Source organism: Anopheles stephensi, chromosome 2, assembly GCF_013141755.1.
Source record: "Anopheles stephensi strain Indian chromosome 2, UCI_ANSTEP_V1.0, whole genome shotgun sequence".
NCBI classification, from domain to species: Eukaryota; Metazoa; Arthropoda; class Insecta; order Diptera; family Culicidae; genus Anopheles; species Anopheles stephensi.
The window spans coordinates 79,186,929-79,204,854 of record NC_050202.1 but is presented as its reverse complement, the minus strand read 5'-3'; the positions used below and the strand labels follow the sequence as shown (position 1 = coordinate 79,204,854).

General features: G+C 49.0%; 3 protein-coding genes and 1 long non-coding RNA gene across 11 annotated transcripts in view; 1 reads left to right on the top strand and 3 right to left on the bottom strand.

The window, feature by feature from the left end:
- LOC118505431 (pyrokinin-1 receptor-like) overlaps nucleotides 1-2,914 on the top strand; it is a 34,577-nt gene extending 31,663 nt beyond the window's left edge. For all 5 annotated transcript variants that reach the window (XM_036041211.1, XM_036041210.1, XM_036041208.1 and 2 more), the window contains 4 exons: nucleotides 73-205; nucleotides 340-547; nucleotides 725-939; nucleotides 1,998-2,914. In XM_036041211.1, the coding sequence (XP_035897104.1) occupies nucleotides 73-205; nucleotides 340-547; nucleotides 725-939; nucleotides 1,998-2,705 (1,264 nt within the window). In that variant the 3' untranslated portion in view covers nucleotides 2,706-2,914. The remainder of the gene's footprint in view (nucleotides 1-72; nucleotides 206-339; nucleotides 548-724; nucleotides 940-1,997) is intronic.
- On the bottom strand, nucleotides 62-2,003 carry LOC118505433. The gene is made up of 4 exons (XR_004905422.1): nucleotides 1,900-2,003; nucleotides 1,338-1,798; nucleotides 295-1,257; nucleotides 62-198 (listed from the first exon to the last, which is right to left on the bottom strand). It is a non-coding gene; the product is annotated as an uncharacterized LOC118505433 (long non-coding RNA).
- LOC118505430 (glutamyl aminopeptidase) lies at nucleotides 2,915-12,200 on the bottom strand. Of its 3 annotated transcripts, XM_036041206.1 has the most exons (6): nucleotides 11,985-12,200; nucleotides 11,150-11,673; nucleotides 10,917-11,080; nucleotides 3,934-5,476; nucleotides 3,771-3,850; nucleotides 2,915-3,700 (listed from the first exon to the last, which is right to left on the bottom strand). In XM_036041206.1, the coding sequence occupies exons 1-6, from the start codon at nucleotides 12,013-12,015 to the stop codon at nucleotides 3,055-3,057; spliced, it is 2,988 nt and encodes a 995-aa protein (XP_035897099.1). In that variant the 5' UTR covers nucleotides 12,016-12,200; the 3' UTR covers nucleotides 2,915-3,054. The 3 variants fall into 3 exon arrangements, with proteins under 3 accessions (XP_035897099.1, XP_035897097.1, XP_035897098.1); XM_036041204.1 differs by lacking the exons at nucleotides 10,917-11,080; nucleotides 11,150-11,673; nucleotides 11,985-12,200 and adding exons at nucleotides 6,289-7,426; nucleotides 9,311-9,466; XM_036041205.1 differs by lacking the exons at nucleotides 10,917-11,080; nucleotides 11,150-11,673; nucleotides 11,985-12,200 and adding exons at nucleotides 6,289-7,483; nucleotides 9,311-9,434.
- Nucleotides 12,201-12,806: 606 nt separating this feature from the next.
- LOC118505429 (endoplasmic reticulum metallopeptidase 1-like) lies at nucleotides 12,807-17,525 on the bottom strand. 2 transcript variants are annotated; one of them, XM_036041203.1, is made up of 7 exons: nucleotides 17,084-17,525; nucleotides 16,854-16,993; nucleotides 16,622-16,682; nucleotides 15,111-16,516; nucleotides 14,303-15,039; nucleotides 13,939-14,224; nucleotides 12,807-13,860 (listed from the first exon to the last, which is right to left on the bottom strand). In XM_036041203.1, exons 2-7 carry the CDS (start codon nucleotides 16,860-16,862, stop codon nucleotides 13,693-13,695), a joined length of 2,667 nt encoding a protein of 888 aa, XP_035897096.1. In that variant the 5' UTR covers nucleotides 16,863-16,993; nucleotides 17,084-17,525; the 3' UTR covers nucleotides 12,807-13,692. The 2 variants fall into 2 exon arrangements, with proteins under 2 accessions (XP_035897096.1, XP_035897095.1); XM_036041202.1 differs by having other exon boundaries at nucleotides 16,854-17,525.
- Between the last annotated feature and the right edge of the window lie 401 nt (nucleotides 17,526-17,926).

The following is a 17,926-nucleotide window of genomic DNA, read 5'->3' as shown; positions in this document are numbered from 1 at the left end:
TTGTCGTTCGTCCATTTATTGTTTCCCGGTGTGCAAAACATTATGCGGCTCGGTTGCCATCCTTCCCGCCAGGTCCCACACCATGTCGAAGCTGTCGAGAGCGATAAAGTTTGTGATCGTCATCTGGCTGGTAGCGTTCGGGTTGGCCACTCCGCAGGCACTCCAGTTCGGCATCGTGGAATCCGACGGCAGCCGGCTCTGTACGGTAAGTGGCGAGCAGGGACCTAGTTTAGCTAGCTCAGTCGGGATGTTGCCGATGCATGCATGGGCAAATTATGTTTAAATAAGCTTTACCAGTCCTTTGGTGATTAGCAGTTCTTCATCATCATCATTTTCCAGATCAAAGATGAACACTTTGTGCACGCGTTCGAGGTGTCCAGCTTCTTGTTCTTCGTCGGCCCGATGACGGTTATAGCGGTGCTGTACGTGCTAATAGGAATAAAGCTCCGGAAGAGCAAACTGCTGCAGGGCGCCAAACGGGCCTCATCCGATTACACCACACCGCCCCGAACTGTCAGTGGCCAGAGCAGGGTGATACGCATGTTAGGTAAAACACGTGGGAGACATGGGGTCTACCGTCTACATACGTTAATACGGTCTACCGTTAATACGCTAATCGGACAAGACATTCTCATGAACATTTTTTGTTAACCTAACCATTAATTTTCTCCACTCTCTATCTTTCGTCTGCTTATACGGATACTCCTCACGTGCGGGAGTACAGTGGCAGTCGTGGCCACGTTTTTCATCTGCTGGGCACCGTTCCACGCGCAGCGTCTAATGGCCGTGTACGGGGTGTTTACCAAGACGGAGAGTGTGTTCTTCTACAAGGTGTACATGGTGCTAAACTACATTTCCGGCATACTGTACTTCCTGTCCACCTGCATTAACCCGCTGCTGTACAACATCATGAGCCACAAGTTTCGGGACGCATCCAGGGTAAGTGCCAAGCATTTGTACGTTCTGTGCCGGCCGGAATAGAGGCTTACAGGAATTTAGGCAACTTCATACGAACAGCATCAAACAGCATAATGCTACTAGCTTCACAGGAAGTCGAATCGCGATACTGAGTCGATATTGAACAGGGCATTCAGGTAGAAGTCGGTAATGATCCCGAGGTCAATTTCGGTTCCCAGAAGCCTACCCTGCTTTCATGGAAGGTCGGCAAGAGCGGACATCAAATCTTGCACTCAATTCTGAACTGAACCACCCAAAACCCGACGCGACATCCATTTGCAGAAGGACATCTGGATGAATCTGGAAAGGACGGAATGAGCCGGGCTGATGTCGATACAACACTTCGCATAAATTGAAGCCATCCAAGAAGTTTCGCTTACCGTATCCTTCCCACCGTACCGCTCCCTACATGAATTCCTGCTGAGCTAGCCTCCAAGCCTCCTTGATGTTGATGTCATAGGTATCGGATTTTTCGAAACAGTTTCACCCTTGCTGCTCTTTTTCTCCGGGGTTTTTGGTGGATAGTTTTCAAAGCTAAACTACAAATAAATCACTTGAGGGGTTGTGTGAGCGCACACGGTTACACGGGCCGTAAGCCCAACGCAAATCGCTCTTCCCCTCTACGATAGTCTGTACGGCTCTGTTGGCTGGCCAATTGATTATGTGGCCGAACTAGAAATTCAACGAATCGTTCGGATTGTGTGCTGTTGACACTGGTACCGGGTACCGCGGGTTCCCTACCCCGGTTTGTCACGGTATCACATTGCCATTGAACGTCACCGCCACTCGGTCGTCTATTGATAGTGCCTCCTGTCGGGAGAAAGTTGTGATAAACGATTTCCTTCCATCACGAGACGGGAAACCGAAAGTTGTAACCAAGTTTAATACAAACAAGCAAGAAACGACCAAGGATTTCTTCTTTTTCCTGAAGGAATAACTTACCGACCCGGGTTTATGGGATCCTTTCAAGTGAACCATTCGCTGTTGCAAGTTTTGTAAAGTGTCGCCTAACTTGTTTCCCTTCCTTCGCATTCTTTCAGCACACCCTCAAGATGAGCTTCTGCGGCGGGTCAAATCGCAACAAATCGGATGGACAGCAGCACACGTACAGTGCCGTCTCGCGGTACGGCGTAACCGGTGGCGGATCGTTCAAGGTAAACTCGAACAATATGGCGTGCATCGGTACCGGCATCACGGTTGGCCAGCAGCCAGGCAACGGGACGACGGAAAACCAATGCCAGCAGGAATCGAACCTATCGCTGCTAGCAAAGGATCGGTCCAACCGTAGCACCATGCCACCGATTGCGATGCGGCCAACGTACACCCGTGCGTCGGATTCGCACTGCGTTTCGATCAGCAGCAGCCATTCGACGACCGCCACGAACGTAAGCAGCAACGGGAAGCTAAGCCGCAGTTCGAACGGTTCACTGCGGCACGGTGGCAACGCGCTCGACACCTCCGACTCGTCCGGTGGGCGTTTGTCAACGATTGCGGAAAAGCTTCGGCGCGGCACGAAGAAGGTGCTGGCGTTCAGCAAGTCCCCCAACAGTACGCCCTGCAAGTCGGCGGCCGGCACCGCTGCTGAGGTGGTCGACGAACGGCGCAAGGCGTACCGCAAACGGAACAGCTGCGACAGCGTAGACACCAACACGATCAGCAACTCAAGCCTGAAGGAGTTCGATGAGGAGGAATTCAGCAGCGCCGAACTAGCACGCTTCATGGGCGAAGTAAACAGCGAGATACGTTAGAGGCAGCAGGGATGGCATGGTGCAGGCGTTGGATTTAGCTCTGCAAGTGTTACGCGCTCAATCAAGCCTCCCTCCCGAAAGCCACAGTACAAACCCAAACTCCAATAACTCTGCGAAGCCCGCAGACCGCGTGAAGCGCCCAAACATCCAAAGAACGAAAGGTACAACGAAAAAGAAAAAAAAAACTCGAACGCGGAACAGGGAATTACTTCGGAAATGAATTTGATACAGTGTACCTGCGATTTAATCTCTTAGAGCACAAATCGAGGAAGATACGTTAGGTCTCACTTTCTACGCACGACTCGTTCACAAATCGAATTGGCAGCGGACGGTTCTTTCGCGCGAAGGACTAGACTCTCGGGTCCTTCAGCCATTCGGCCACATTCGCTTCATTGCGCTCCAGCCAGCTGATGTTGTTCTGGATGGTTTCGAGCGCTTGGCGCCGGGCGGTCGCACCGGCTCCCGCTTCCGGATAGCGGGCGAAGAAATCTTCCAGCTCGGTCAGCCGGGCCCGTGTCGTAAAGCGCCCGGTGATCGATGGAATCATACGGCCGAGATTGCGCTCGCCGATACCGAAGCGAGCGACCAGACGGGGCCAGTTTTCGCGCACATGCTCCCATGCCGCCTGTTCGCCGTGCCGGTTCGAGGCAATGTACTGGATACAGCTTAGCTGATCCTGCGTACGGATCAGGGCCGTGTCCCAGGACAGATCCAGGAAGCGACGCATCGTGCGCTGATCGGGATACGAAGCTAGGGCCACCATCAGTTTCGTCTTTTCGTTCGCATCGTTCTCATCGCGGTAGCGTTGCAGCACCTTGTCCCAGTCAGCCACGGACACGCCCGACTGTATGCCGTACGTGTAGACAACGGAGCGCAGGTCGGGATGTATCACGTCACCATTGTTCAGCCAGCCAAGGAAGCGTCTACTCGCCTCAGACAAGCATCCCGGATGGCCGAAGGAACAGGCCAGATCTAGGACCGCAGTACGAAGCAGGCTGTAGAACGAGGGAGAGCAAGTCAGTTAAAGCGGCCCTTGGTGATGGCAGGCTACGGGGGAAGGCTTACTTTTTCATATGGTCACCGTTGACAGGCACATCCCAACCAACTGACTGGACCACCTCACTCACCAGCGTTTGTGTGTAGGACTGCAATGGGAGGGGGAGGGGAAACAACAAAGAAAAACCACATCGTTACCTCGTTTAACGTCACTTGCAACGAATAATCTTACCGTAATGTGATCGTACGACTGGTAGTTGTACAGCAGATTGCGGATCGTCTTTAGCTTGCTCGCAATCGCGGCCCAGGGAACATACTCAGTCTCTTTACTCAGATAGCGCGTCAGATCGAGGGCATGGTTGTACGCCAGCAGGGACGCGTCCGCCAGGGCAAACGCATCGTTCAGCAGCCCGGTTCGATCGCCAATCGTGAACGTGTTCACGTTTTGCAGCAGTGCTTCGCCAAACTGTTCCCACATCGCCACCGGATAGTTGACCCGATAGTACCCGATCTGACGGTAGTTGAGCTTGATCCAGTTGCTACCCGGCGGCTTGTCGATCACCACCTCGTTCCGATCGTTCGGGAACCAAATGCGGCGTGGTGCATCGCCCGCCGTGTCAGTGTTGGCAACGTATGTGACCGGAATGTACCAACGGTAGCCGAACGGTGACGCTTCCGTCTCGTTTGCGGCCTGATCGGCCAAGAAACGCTGCTGCCGCAGCACGTACTGCAGCGCGTTCTCGGTGACGGTCACCACCGGTAGGCCCTTCTGCTTCGTGAACGTGTCCATCACGGACGACACGCTGACCTCCGTGACGAGCTCGTCCAGCTCGCGCATCAGATCCTCCGACACGCTGTTGGAGAAGGCCAGCTTGGTAAGGTAGCGCGTGACGCCCTGCTGAAAGACGGCCGGCGTCACAAAGTCCTCCAGCATGCGTATCACCGAGGCGCCCTTCGAGTACGTGATGGTGTCGAAAATTTCCGTTATCTGGTTCGGGTTTTCGACCGACATGACGATCGGATGGGAGCCGAGCGTCGCGTCGAGGTTCAGCACGCCATGCAGATCGTCGATGATGAACTGCTCCTCGATGCCCCAGTCCGGGTACGCTTCGTGCATGCCCTTGTACTCGATGTAGCTCGCGAATCCCTCGTTCAGCCACAGCTCGTTCCACCACTGCATCGTGACCAGGTTGCCGAACCACATGTGGGCAAGCTCGTGTGCGATCACGCCCGCCACCCGCTGCTTGTTGGCCGTGCTGCTCGTGGCGGCGTTGTACAGGATGGATGTTTCGCGGTACGTCACCAAACCCCACGTTTCCATCGCACCCGACACAAAGTCCGGAATGGCGGCCATATCGAGCTTGGGCAGTGGGTACGCGATTCCAAAGTATCGTACGTAATACTCAATAATGGTGCGGGCGGTAGCGAGTGCGAACGCTGTGTTGTCCTGCTGGAACGGGGTGGCGTACACGCGCAACGGAAACGCATTGCCATGCACGGGCGTTATCAGTACCTCCTTGTGCAGGAAATCGCTCACGATAAACACCACCAGGTAGGTGCTCATCTTCACGCTGCGCTCGAACGTGGTCGTAGTCAACCCGGCGGCAGGTTCGTCCGGCACGATCGCCGACACGTTCATGTTCGACAGTGCCTCGTATCCATCGCCAGACGGGTGAATCATGTGGATCGTATATTCGGCCTTCAGGTGCGGCTCATCGAAGCACGGGAAGGCTTGCCGGGCAAACGTCGGCTCAAACTTGGATGTTGCAATTTTTCTGCAAAAAGAGCAAGGAAAGCAAAGTTGCAAATGTTGTGAAAAATGTTAACTCGTTGATCGTGGAATATAGTTGCAGTTGCTAGAATTAAATAAAACCTATAGTGTATTTTTTACAAGAAAAACAAAAACGATAATTGTGTAGAGGCAGTTAGTAACATTCTCACCACATTTCCTTCCGAAAATAATAACTAATGTAATGGGAAAAAATGTATGTGCATCCCCGTTTGGAAATGCCACCCGAGTTCGCATTCAATTGCGGTGTATCTAACGAAGATAAGGAACATTGCCAGACAAAGCAGCCCCCCCATCATCCATCACTGTGACAAGCGGCTAATCGCTTCAAGTACCATAGAGACATAAGTCGTATTACCCCCGTGCCGCCCAGCTCAAGGTATGTAGATATAGAAGGTAGAGTTGTTTAGAGCAAATTGACATTTCTCGACCTGACATAACAGTTCCGTGGTGATCAAGGGGAAGGGTATTGAGAAGAGTGACGGCAGCGTCGGAGGAGGCGCCGGTGGTGGTATCGCTTGCGATTTTTTGACGAAAAATGCAACCAAATATCGTCAATCGTCTGTGGGACAACACTTAATATGCGAAGATGACCCATAAATTAGCGAAATTGCTCAAAGGACTAAGAATCGAGGCTGTTTGTTCATGTTGGTAGCCCCATACCATATGTTTTTGTAAACAAACTCTGACATAACTCGACTAAAATGTCGCCCTGTCAAATCGATAAAAATCCACCTTCTAAATACATACACCTTGGCCCAGCTTCATCCAACGTGCCTCTCCTTCACCGGAATTTACCTCGTTCGGTTCGTTGTCTTGTCGAGGTACTTGCTGCTGTAGAACCCGATGATACGATCCGCCAGGTTTCCGTCAAACTGCACATTCAACCGGTACGCGCCGGCCCCAATTTCGGCTTGCGTTTCGATCACCCAGTACTCGTGTTCCGGCATTTCGTACGCACGGGAAATGTTAATTTCCCGCTCCGGTTTCTCATCGGCGGCCAGCGCACGCAGCACCGTTTCGCTGATGTTTAACTTTTTGCTGTGCAGCACAAGATAGTTCGTCGATTCGGACACGTTCAGCTCGATGCCGACGCGACCGGTGAAGGTTTCGCGCTGCAGGTCGGGCTGCAACCACAGCTCATAGTGTACCGGGCGAATGTGCCGGGGCAACCGGAAGCCCAACGTTTCCACCACCTGCGTGCCCATCTTGAACACACGATTCATTGAACCGGTGGTCGAGCCGGATTCTACCGTTGCCGCTGTGGTGGGTATCACGGAATAAAACACCGAGTTGGGCAGGAAGATGGTGCTACGATTGTACTGCGACAACCCGGTACCGTTATCGCTGGCCGTTTGCTCCTCTCCGTCGTACGGTGCGATGCTGTTGTTGTTGTTAAATAAATGCTTGTCATCCGACACGGCTGCTGTCAGCTTGGCATGGCTGCCAGCATGCGATGACAGATTGCGTCCGACCAGCACCAGTGCTGTCAGTAGGCACAGTGACAGCATAAACAGAAACGCACTGGTGGCCAGTAGCGTAAGTATAACGATCGAGCGGCGCCGTTGCTCGATATCGGATGCATTGTTCGCGAAATGTGCCGCTGGACGAGCGGTCATCCCGGAACCACCGAGTACAACCGTCGTTGGTTTCACCGTCATCTGTGGTCAAGATTTGCGTTTTGTGTTGTAGCCAACACTTGACTCTTTAGATAACTCACTCAAAATTGTCGGCCCGATTATGAGCCACTTTGTGTGTCACTTTCAGTTTTTTGTTTTTTTTTTTGCTGTATCGATAACTAACTGTGTCGTGCGCATCAGCTGCTCGTACCTAAACGCATGCAGAGGTGTATTGCGCGTAGCATGCCTAATTTTCTACCCAAGCGCGATTACTTGCGCCGATGCACAACTCCACTGAAGCGCGGGGACAGTGAACGCTGGAAATAAGTAAGCACAAGGTCGTCTAGTCACGCGATTGCAGCATCGCACAGCGACTAGATTCATTTATCGCTAGAAGTGCAAGGTGCCGCTGCAGCCACTCAAAACAAATGTCGTCGTGCAGAAACGAAGACTACAAAACGGAAAGCGATTGTTTCGATGGAAAACTTCACGCTTGTAAATAATACTACACACTACTGTGGCGGCAATCTCAATCTCGGATAAGCATCAGCCAAGAGGACACTTTTTTAATGGAACGAACGCTATTACACACTCGATTCGAAACTTTTACGGTGGATCATCATCATACTGATGATGTTCAATGAGAACACAATAGTGACCACACTCGTGCGGGAATTGTTTCACTCATAACAATGCGAGAGTAGCACACAGAAAGACACAAACACACATACAAAAAACTAGCAGCCTTGATTTGCTCACTCGAAAATGATTCAACCTCGTACGCATGCTTTGCACGTACAGCAAAGACGAGCCCTTTCGATTTGGGGTGCGAGCGCGCCAAAGTGTGCCACACCGACTGTGTCTCCACGGTATGGTTAGCATTAGTAGACGTACACCGGCGCGTGTTTGTTTGTCCTTTTTTTAATTGTTTGTCAGTTTTTGGGAGAACTTTCCAAAACACAAAGCACACCGCAAACCGCATGGGGGCTCCCGCTTATCGAACTGTGCCATGGGACACATTCGACGGCATCGAACCGGTGCTCTAAATCGATCATATTTCCATGTAACATTTCCATGTAGCAGCATTTACGTTATGGCATCTAATTATGCAACTCCTGTTGCGCACCTTGCCACACGCGCACGTTTTGTGCTCACAAGTTTGCACAAGCCACCAAATACGCCAGCCGCCCTTTCACTGTGAATCCATTTTACCATTGACCTTTTTTTGGTGAAGAAGATTTTACACAACACGCATTCGCCCACGTATTTGTCACATTGAATTTGCAAAAATCGAACGCAATATCGGTGGATCCGCCGACTTTGTCCGCTTAGTTTATAAGCTCTCCATTAACCTTTTGCTTCAAGGCTGAACGGGAGCTTTGGGCGGGCTCGTGCACGCTATTAAAGCAAACCAGACCGATCGGTGCTTTATGCGTTAAAAGCAGCGCGTTACACAAAAAAAAACTCTAGTTCGATGATCATCTAGCCTCTAGCACAAGCGCATTTGAATTTGATTTCTAACCACCAAGCACCGGGCAGCAGTACGTGATTTGACAAATTACGGATATGTCTGGCAAACGTGTGCGAGCCCCCAAAGCACACACACACGCACGCACGCGCACAGTATTATACCTAACCGATTTTCATCACGAGACAATTGAACAAAATTGGCACCGCAGGCACCGGCCCATGCGCCGTGTCGAACCACTACCGACAAATCGGTCCTGGTTCGGCGATCCACCAAAAAAAAAATTGCGTTGAATTGTGGGTTTTTTTTCAAAAATGCCACCATGCTTGTTTTAAAATAAAAGTTCTTTCCTTCCTGCACCGCAAAAACCTGTTTTGGCCAAAAAAGCTACAAATTCCTTTCCTCGATATCGCCCGGTTCCCTGATGCTAAGGGCACATTACTGGAGCCATCTCGTGTTCTGCTTTACATCCTCGATTCGGTGTATATGTTTCGAGCACACATTTACGCATCATGACCGTATCATCATTCCTTCCCACAGCAGGACACCATAAGCACTTCACACTGCTTAAAGCGCTAATATCCACTTGCACTGAACGCATTCCATCTAGCTAACACCAACTATCACAAGTTTAGTGTTTACACTTTGTTAAGCTGAAACGCTTTCGATTATCGTCCCTTTTGCACCGGAAAGTTCACCTATCAGTTCGCCCAAAAAAAAAACACCATCTCACCCGCGAATCGAATAGCGCTTGATCGTCGATGACAAATCGCCGTTGCTCGTTTGGACCTCTGTCGCACACGAACGCTATGCACGCAATCCGCAAACCTGGCGCAGGCAAACATTCGTCCACACCGTGCACGATCGGGCCCGTAAACGGTTGCGGTAACTACTGGTAGGGGTACTTCGCACAGTGAGTCTTGAGCGTACCTAACATGGATATAGTTAGATTTGTTTTTTTTTTTCTTATTTATATTAATATTAAATATAGCAACTCATCTTGATATATCCAAGAAGGATTGATAAAGGTAAAGTGCGTTCGGAAAAATAATTCTTTATTTTGTTCTTCTTCTTCCTTGGCACTACAAACCTCGAGAGGTCTCGGCCTGCCATTTCTGCCTTTCTGTGGCTTAATTTTACCCGTAGCAAAGTAGTACGGGGACAGGCGATGTCGATGGGATTTGCACCCCGGGGTCCTGCCGTGTGAAGACCGGCGCCGTTATCGCCTCTGCCACCGGACCGCTCAACCTTTTTTTTGGTTCGTACTGCTTTAATTCATCATATCGCCCATAGTGTGGCACAGTGCGTAGCTTTCATCTGTGCGATGCGCCAGTCAAGAAAAGGCGAGAAAGGTATAGCGAGACCCATAAACACAGCCACTGCAGCATCCATCCGCAGCTCCCAAACTGTTCACAGGCTGAACCTTGAGTTTGGTCAGTTCGCACGCTCAATAGATCATCACCGAACGCTTAAGTGGCCGTTAGGTACACTACAGACTAGAGGATTGCGCTTCGAAAGGCATATCCAGTGGCTGCTGGAAGCTCAAAGTGGCAACTTATTAGCTTGATGAAACAAAATTAGCTATGCGCCGTACTGTTTCCGTCTTGTCACACACACACAACCATAGTACCGTGGTTGGATTCATTCCTGCTTTACCTTTCCAATCCAACGCTAAATTGAACGGTCCCATAGCTGTGAAGATCACCCACAAGTTGGGTGGATAGGCCGAATAGCTTTATCTTAACGACTGCTGCTTTCCACTCTCCAGCACAAGTGTTATCGTTGGATGCTACACACACACGTGAGCGCGCGCGCGCGAGAATACCCGTTCGACGGGGGAACAATGTTCAAATACACTTGAAATTCGGAATGAAGTATTTCAAAGCTGATTAATGACGCTCACCTGTGATCCACGTCCTTCAAATTGAAAATGTTTTAACCGGCACACAAAAGGTGTTCAGTAACACGGCCACTCACAAAACCCACTCAACCTTCCCCAGCATATGTTGGCATTGCATGTGCCTTCCCCATGCTATATCTTCATTACCATGATGACGAAACCGAACGCGAGATGAAAAGTGAGTTTGCTTACACTTGCGCTCGTGTTGCCATTCGGAAGTATTCAGAGCACGGTGGCTTTCCCGCTCGCCCGCATCCGTTTACATCCGCATCGGTCGTGCAAAACGGGTTGTTGTCAACGCGCCAGATGAGTGGCGCCAGCTGACCAGCGAAAGGATCGGTCCCAGAAATAATGTTAGTGTATCTCGGTCCAGCGGTCCAGTGCACCTCAAGTGAGCCAATAGCGAAATGGGGGGGGGGGGGGAAACACTTTTACTTACACTTTGGAACCATTTTGGTCCGAGTACGAGCTGGAGTAGAAGCCGACAATGCCTGCATCCAGCTTGCCGCTGAAGTTGATCGTTAGCTCCGATATGTAGTCCTGGAGCAGCATCTTGTTAAGGTTGAGCTTAAGAAAGTCCAACTTATCGTCGTAGTTGCTGTTCTGTTGTGCGGCAGAATATAAACCGTTCGCGTTAGTAAGAGAATCATAAATCGAATGCTCAACACTTACTATATAGGAGTAGCTTGAATCGTTCAAACATTTTAACCGTATCTGGCCAAGGTCCAACAGATGGCTGTGCAGCACAACTTGATCGTTAGCACGCACGGTATGAATCGTAATGGTAACTGTACCACTGAAGGTGTCCTTCTCCAGGTCTGGATGCAGCTGCAAGTCGTAATGTAGCGGGACATTAGCGTCGGGAAGACGGTAGTTAACAACGTCCGGATTTGCTGTAGTAGTCGGCAGTGTGGTGGTAGTCGTCACTTCCGGTAGCGGTGAAGTCTCCATCGAAACCGTCGTGCTCGTACTGCCATCGTCCGTTCCGAGCGTTGTCGTTGACTGTTGTTGGTCTGCATCGGTCGTCGATACCGGTGCGGTAGTTGAAGTCGTCTGGTACATGCCGATTTCGGCCTCACATGCCTCCAGATCGCTAGCATTATTGTTGTTCGATACGGCAAGCGCAATCGTGGTGATGACCATCGCGAACAATGCCACGGAAAGGAAGGTGGCGACCTTGTTCCTCAAAACCCAGTCTAAAAGCACAGGACAGGAAGATAACATTTTAAGCATTTGCTGACAAGTGCTCAAACAACGGCACAAAACACCACCAAATTGACCGTTAATCTGACACAATACCGAATTCAATTTTGGTTTTCACTTTGATCTGTCTATCTCTACAGTATCGTGCACTGATAAACGTGAGTTCACTATTGGCTGTCACCGTGTCACATGCCATTATCGATCACTATAAAGCGTGCCTCTAGCTGCTGAAGACGAAACCCGAACTTATCTCGCTACGGCGCACAACATGATGCGCGACACACGGGCATGATATTTGGCTTACCTTTCGACTGTTGTAACAATTGATTGACCATGGTTGTGGTTACGTTACTACTGGCGGCCCTTTACTAGTTCCTATTATCAGTGAATTCTACCGAAAACATACTACACAACACGAACACAAGGTGCTTTTTTCCAAATGCCACGAACCGCGTCCCACGGAAGATGAGACTGAACTGGGGTGGTTCTGGCTGTGGATAGCTATTTCATACAAGCGCTCATAAAGGACCGTACGAAACACCTATCACTGAGATAAGTCGTCTTAATTTTGAGCGTACGGTTTTTCATTTTTTTTCCCCTCACCCCTAACTGCTTTCGTTGCTGTTCAGCGATAAGCATGACGTCGAGTAGATTGTTTGAGAGTCAATTGAGTATTGGTCGAGGGCCACAGTTTTAGGGGGTGGAATGAAATGGCTGTTTTTTTTCACTCGAAAAGAGCGAAGAATTTCAAGATAGGTTGAGGTAAAATGGAAAAAGTAAAGTATATACTATTCGAATTCCGATCCGGTTAATTCGGGTTTTCTTACTGATACAAAAAAAGCTATCGTTCTAGGCTTTTAGCTACATGTAGCTATTTTATTGAAGATTATTGTAAGATCTATCTCAATCTTAATGAATTGCCGTACATTGTAGGTACAAGTAATAATATTTGTTTATACTTTCTGTACGCTTTGAACTCTTCATTCACTGTAAAGAAATTTAAAAAGAGTGCGTAGCTCTGCTAGTCTCTAACAGATGGCGCCACTAGAAACAACGATAAATTTGAACGTTTGATGGATGTAACGGAAACCGAGCTTCAGATGTACTCCACCAATAATACCTTGCGTATTTTAAGCGTTTTCTTTATTGAATCTAGTGTTTTACGAAAGAAACAATTCGTTTAACGTTATCATTGCTTGTTATCAAATTGTTTTGGTGTATAACTCCATGCACACTTAATCAACTGAACCCAACAAAAACCCATTACTGGCATATACGATGTTAAAGCTTTGTTTTTTCACCATTCAAATTTTTGTGCTGCAGCGATGAACGTTCTATATGGCGTACGGTCGTAGAAGGAACATAATAAACTAAACTATTTATCGGGGATAATAATGTCTGATTTAAGAGATTCGACCACGTAAATCTAGTGTCAGCATATTGCACTTCACCTTTCCGCGCAAGCTTTGGTTCTGGCTAAATATTGTTTGTAATTGTAATACAAAAAAAACCCTTCCCTACCCATTAGTAAGTCGAACGATAATCTAAGTCTTTTCCGCTTCAGATAGTTCCGATTTGTTATCCTTTCGGAATTTTAGAGATTGAAAGTTTAGTAGTAGAGAGCAATAAACCAAACCATTACTATACCCTACACGACTTCTGGTATGAAGAAAATTTTAATAAACGCACAATTGTTATTAGTATTTTAATTGCTTATTAAGGAGAAAATTGTAGAGTTACTTGCTGTGCAACAACTGTCTACAAGCGTGAGAATCGTAAATATCTAATTATTGCTTCCACTAGCCGATTCAATCGTCGGGTAGATTCATAACAGTATCTCGTAAGGCAATGAAACGTGAGATTAAGCTGTGTTCGAATTTGTGTTTGAAGTGAGAATGCGGTTAGGTTTTTGCTTAATATCATTTGTGGTAAAAGATTAAGACGCACTTCCGTGGGGCGGGGGGGGGGGGAGGCGAAGCCCTTGTGCAGGTAGAAAAGAGCAAGCACTAATTCTAGTAGGTATAGCTGTTGACGGCAGCTACGGAGGGAACGACGTGTGCCCAGCTAGGTACACGCGCCAGAAGGCGATTGAACACGGGCGTGTGCTCCTTGTGATACTCCCAATGTGTCGTTGTAACGAGCAGATCGACCAACGGACCATCATAATTCTTCAGCTCATGCTAAAAGGGAGAAGAAGAAGAAAACAACAATCCGTTTCACATAACCGATCAATTAATAGCAACAGAAACCAAACTTACACGAACGTCCAATGTGATGTTCATTGGTTCGCTCTCAACGCCTGCCGTGAGCAGCACAAAATGTCCTCGCTGTCCGTTAAACTCGATCGGGGTCGGAATTTCACTCAGCAAACTCCAGCGTTTTAAGCTGCAGCCTGCTTTTGGGCCAATGATGAGTGACGATTGAAAGCTTCCCTTCAGCACGAGATGCAACCGATGCTCGTGCTCGGTCAGCTGTTCCTTTTCCCTGAGTGAAACGGTAACCGCTTGCCGCACAACCGGTGCAGGTCCAGGCAGCCAGTAGTTTCTGAAAGCAGTGGACAAATGAGAAATTAGCGTACTGTAGGGGGGGAAACAAGCGGATAAGGTGTATAAAGGAGCTTACTCGAATAAAACCTGATGCCATATCGAATAGAAAGGAATGGCACAGAACAGCTCTTTCTCGCAGGACGGGATCTCCCGCATAGGCGTCACCACATCGGGCATCGCAATGCCCTCAATCGTCTTTTTCGCATTCCGATCAAGCTCTTGCAGCAGAAACCCAGAATCGGTGTACCGCTCGCCTCCATTGTAATCGTAGAACTTGCGCACCGTGTGCGTGATGTAGTGGCGCTGGACGGCCGGTGCTTTGACCGCATCATCACGGTATGGGAAGCCAACGTGCGTGGACGATGCAAGTACCAGTGCGATCAGCGTTATGGCCACCAGCTCGCCAATCAGCTTATCGGTCTTTTTGAGCAAAAACAGTAACGGGGTCAGGTAGCTGCAGCTGAACAACGTTGCAAAGGTGGCCAGTGTGCCGACAATGACGTCCGGATTGATGGACGAACCAATGCGGCCCGTAATCGGGACGAACATGTTCATCAGGATGTGGTAGAACTGTGTGCTCCAGGCGAGGGCGACAATTTGGAAGAGCGTATGGATGAGCAACCACTTGTGGACCGTGTTTTGCAGCCCGAGCATCGATATCAGCGTACTAGAGCACAGGGAGCACAGAATCAGCACCATAAAAATGTATGCCAGCCGATAGCCGGTGAAAGTGATGCCGAGCGTAATCATGCCCCAGAAAAGGTTCACGCCATTCAGTCGAGCCTGGACTTTGAGGGCGAGGCTCAACGGTGTCTGCAAAGATAGTGAGAATCAATAACGAACCCTGCCATTTGGAGTATGAAACACTACAGCAGAATACTAACCGATTTGCTACCGAACAAACGATCGCACAGCAAATGCACTATGCACTGGCACAGCAAGGCCGGACAGCAGTAAACGCCCAGGATGAGGTTCGTAGATGAGTACCACGACATGGACCGGCCCACGGTATCGAGCTGGAGACCGATGAAAAAGCAAAGCACACCGCTTGCTCCGGCACCGAGAAACGTTGCCAGAAAGCCGGTCATCGTCTCCGAACGAATCTGCTTTCCGTGCGTGCCGCTGGTGGATCGTGCCAGCGATAGGAACGGTATAATGATCGACAGCAGTACCACGGACAAATTGATCATTAGCCCTACATCGGCCGAGTACGATACGAAGAACAGGCCAAGGAAATCGTAAAATACCATGTAGCCTTGTGCGTACCGTTCCGTGCTTCCCAGCTCGTCTCCGTTGGCAATAGTTTTCGTCAGCGCCAGTATATTATCTCCTGTACGCTGCAGCACCGACAGCGGAATGTAATCGATCGAATCGTACCGCGTATGGTACCGGTAACCGTTTGCCGTGTGGGCAAAGTCCATCCCCGGAATGCGACCAACATCACGAAACACGCGGAAATCGGTATCGGAAGGGATAACACCGGACTGGAAGATTTCTTCTGCGGCCGCCTGTGCGTACGGGTAGGGAACCGCCTTTGCGTAAGCTTCTATCAGCCACGGATGCTTTGGGCCGCTTTGAAATAACATTTCCTTGCCACCGGAACCGGCCGACTCCAGATTGATGAATGCTCGCACATCAGCAGCCCACGGATGCTTGGTGATGAAGCCGTGCGATGCCTGCAGGGGCGTTTCTTCTGCACCGTTAAACAGAAAGATAATCGAGTACCGGTTCACCTCCGACTGGCGGGAGAGGACGCGCAAAATTTCCAACATCACCGCACAGCTGCCCGAATCGTCGCTTGCTCCCGGTGAACCGGCCACCGAATCGAAGTGACAGTTGAGCAGCAGCGCATGCCGGGTAGAGGTTTCGCTTCGTCCCACCAGCTTTACCACCACGTTCTGCACATTGCGGTACACGTTCGCGGCCGACTTGTTCATGTACACGCCGACGTACCCGCCCGATACGATCTGGTTCTGTACGATCAGCTGCTGGTTGCGGTTTTTCAGCTGATCAATGTACGAGATTTCGCGATTGAGAAAGTCGACCGCTAGCACCTCGTTCGTGTACGTTCCCGTAGGTTTGGGGCCAAAATCGTTCAGTATCTTCAGGTCCTTCCAGGCGCGCTCGGCAATGAACGCATTCGGGAAGTGTGTGAGGTGCGCGTTACGCAGACCATCGGGAAGGTGCGAGTTGGTGTAGTTGGTGATGTTGCCAACGAAGAGGACGATAAATATTCCACCGATTCCCCACCATGATGATATGCTGTGCACACTTTTCACCTTCGAATAATCTGGTGGATGATAATGAAACAGCAGGATTTAGTTCAAATTACGAAACAAACACGCTATTGTTTCATCCTTTTAAGAACAAACGCTTCCTACTTCACCCAACTCACCTATATCCGGATCAAGCACCTTCACTTTTGGGTGCTTCGATCTAGAGGACTGAACGGGCGGCTAATGTGGCGTACAGCCCAGCGTTGCCCATGGGATAAGCATGAAAGGGAACGTATATAAATAAAAAATGAACAAGACGTATGAAAACTTTATCGATAACCTGGCAACCGGTGCGTCTGACAGCGCTACCGGTGGAATATTTATGTAATCCCCGCACGTGTACTCGCTTACCTGAAACATGGTCTCAAATTATTGATTGATTTTCGGCGACTGTGGCACTAGCTTTTCTGGTGTCGTATCGCTGAAGAAAATTACTCTTTCAGACGTTATGTTGCTTCACTTACGTGCTGCTCTTGTACAACTTGTCCTTTCTTTCAACGTATCAAGAAACCGACCCAAATGAAAATAAAAATATCACTTTGCCCTGCGTGGTCTCTGCAGTATCGATTGGGGTCACTAACCGGTTAAACTCATCATCAGTGGCAGAAGTGCTAATGCCAACACTAACACTGTAACAGCAAATGCATCATCAATTGCACTTATCTATCTGTGGCTAATCCAACGTGATTTCGAGTAATCCGTAGACGAATATCTCTGTTCATTTTACCACCTATCACAATCACCCGCCACAAAGGCACGGAGTGTGTACGATGCCACGAATTAGAATACCGCGATTTGGGTAGAGATGCGGTGCTGCTTTGACCGCACTTTACACCGGACCGCTGCTATCACTGTGCACGATTTTGCTGTTATCGTTAATTTGTTACCACTCCGGCAAGGAGTGATTGGCCATTTTTTTCACATGCCGAAATCCGAACACAAAATTAACAATAAAATTTCGACGTGGAAAAGAATGTTTTTGCGTCAAAAGTTCTGGCCGATAAATAAACAAACATCCTCAAGCCCACTTTGACAGCTAGCGAACAGTGGAAGCGCCGTGCACCAAAATCATGCACTGATTAAGTTTATTTTATTTAAATTGTTTGGATGTTTTTTGTTTTGCTGCAGAAATGCGGCCAACTTATAAAAATTTTGTTATCAAATTCGAAGTAAAAGGGTTGATGTACCGTGGTCAAGTTGAAGATGCCCTTCTAAATTATATGTATTCACCGCAGGAAAATAGCGTATTGTGAAACGCACCTGTATTTGGAATGACAGTTAGAGGAAGACCCGAATGTATTTTAAATTTATGATGACTAAAAAGGCTCCACAGCAAAATAAAAACTGCTTATAAGTGTCAAACATTTGAGTTTTATTAATATATTGCTGGATAGATCTATTAAAATGCCAACATTTGATCACAT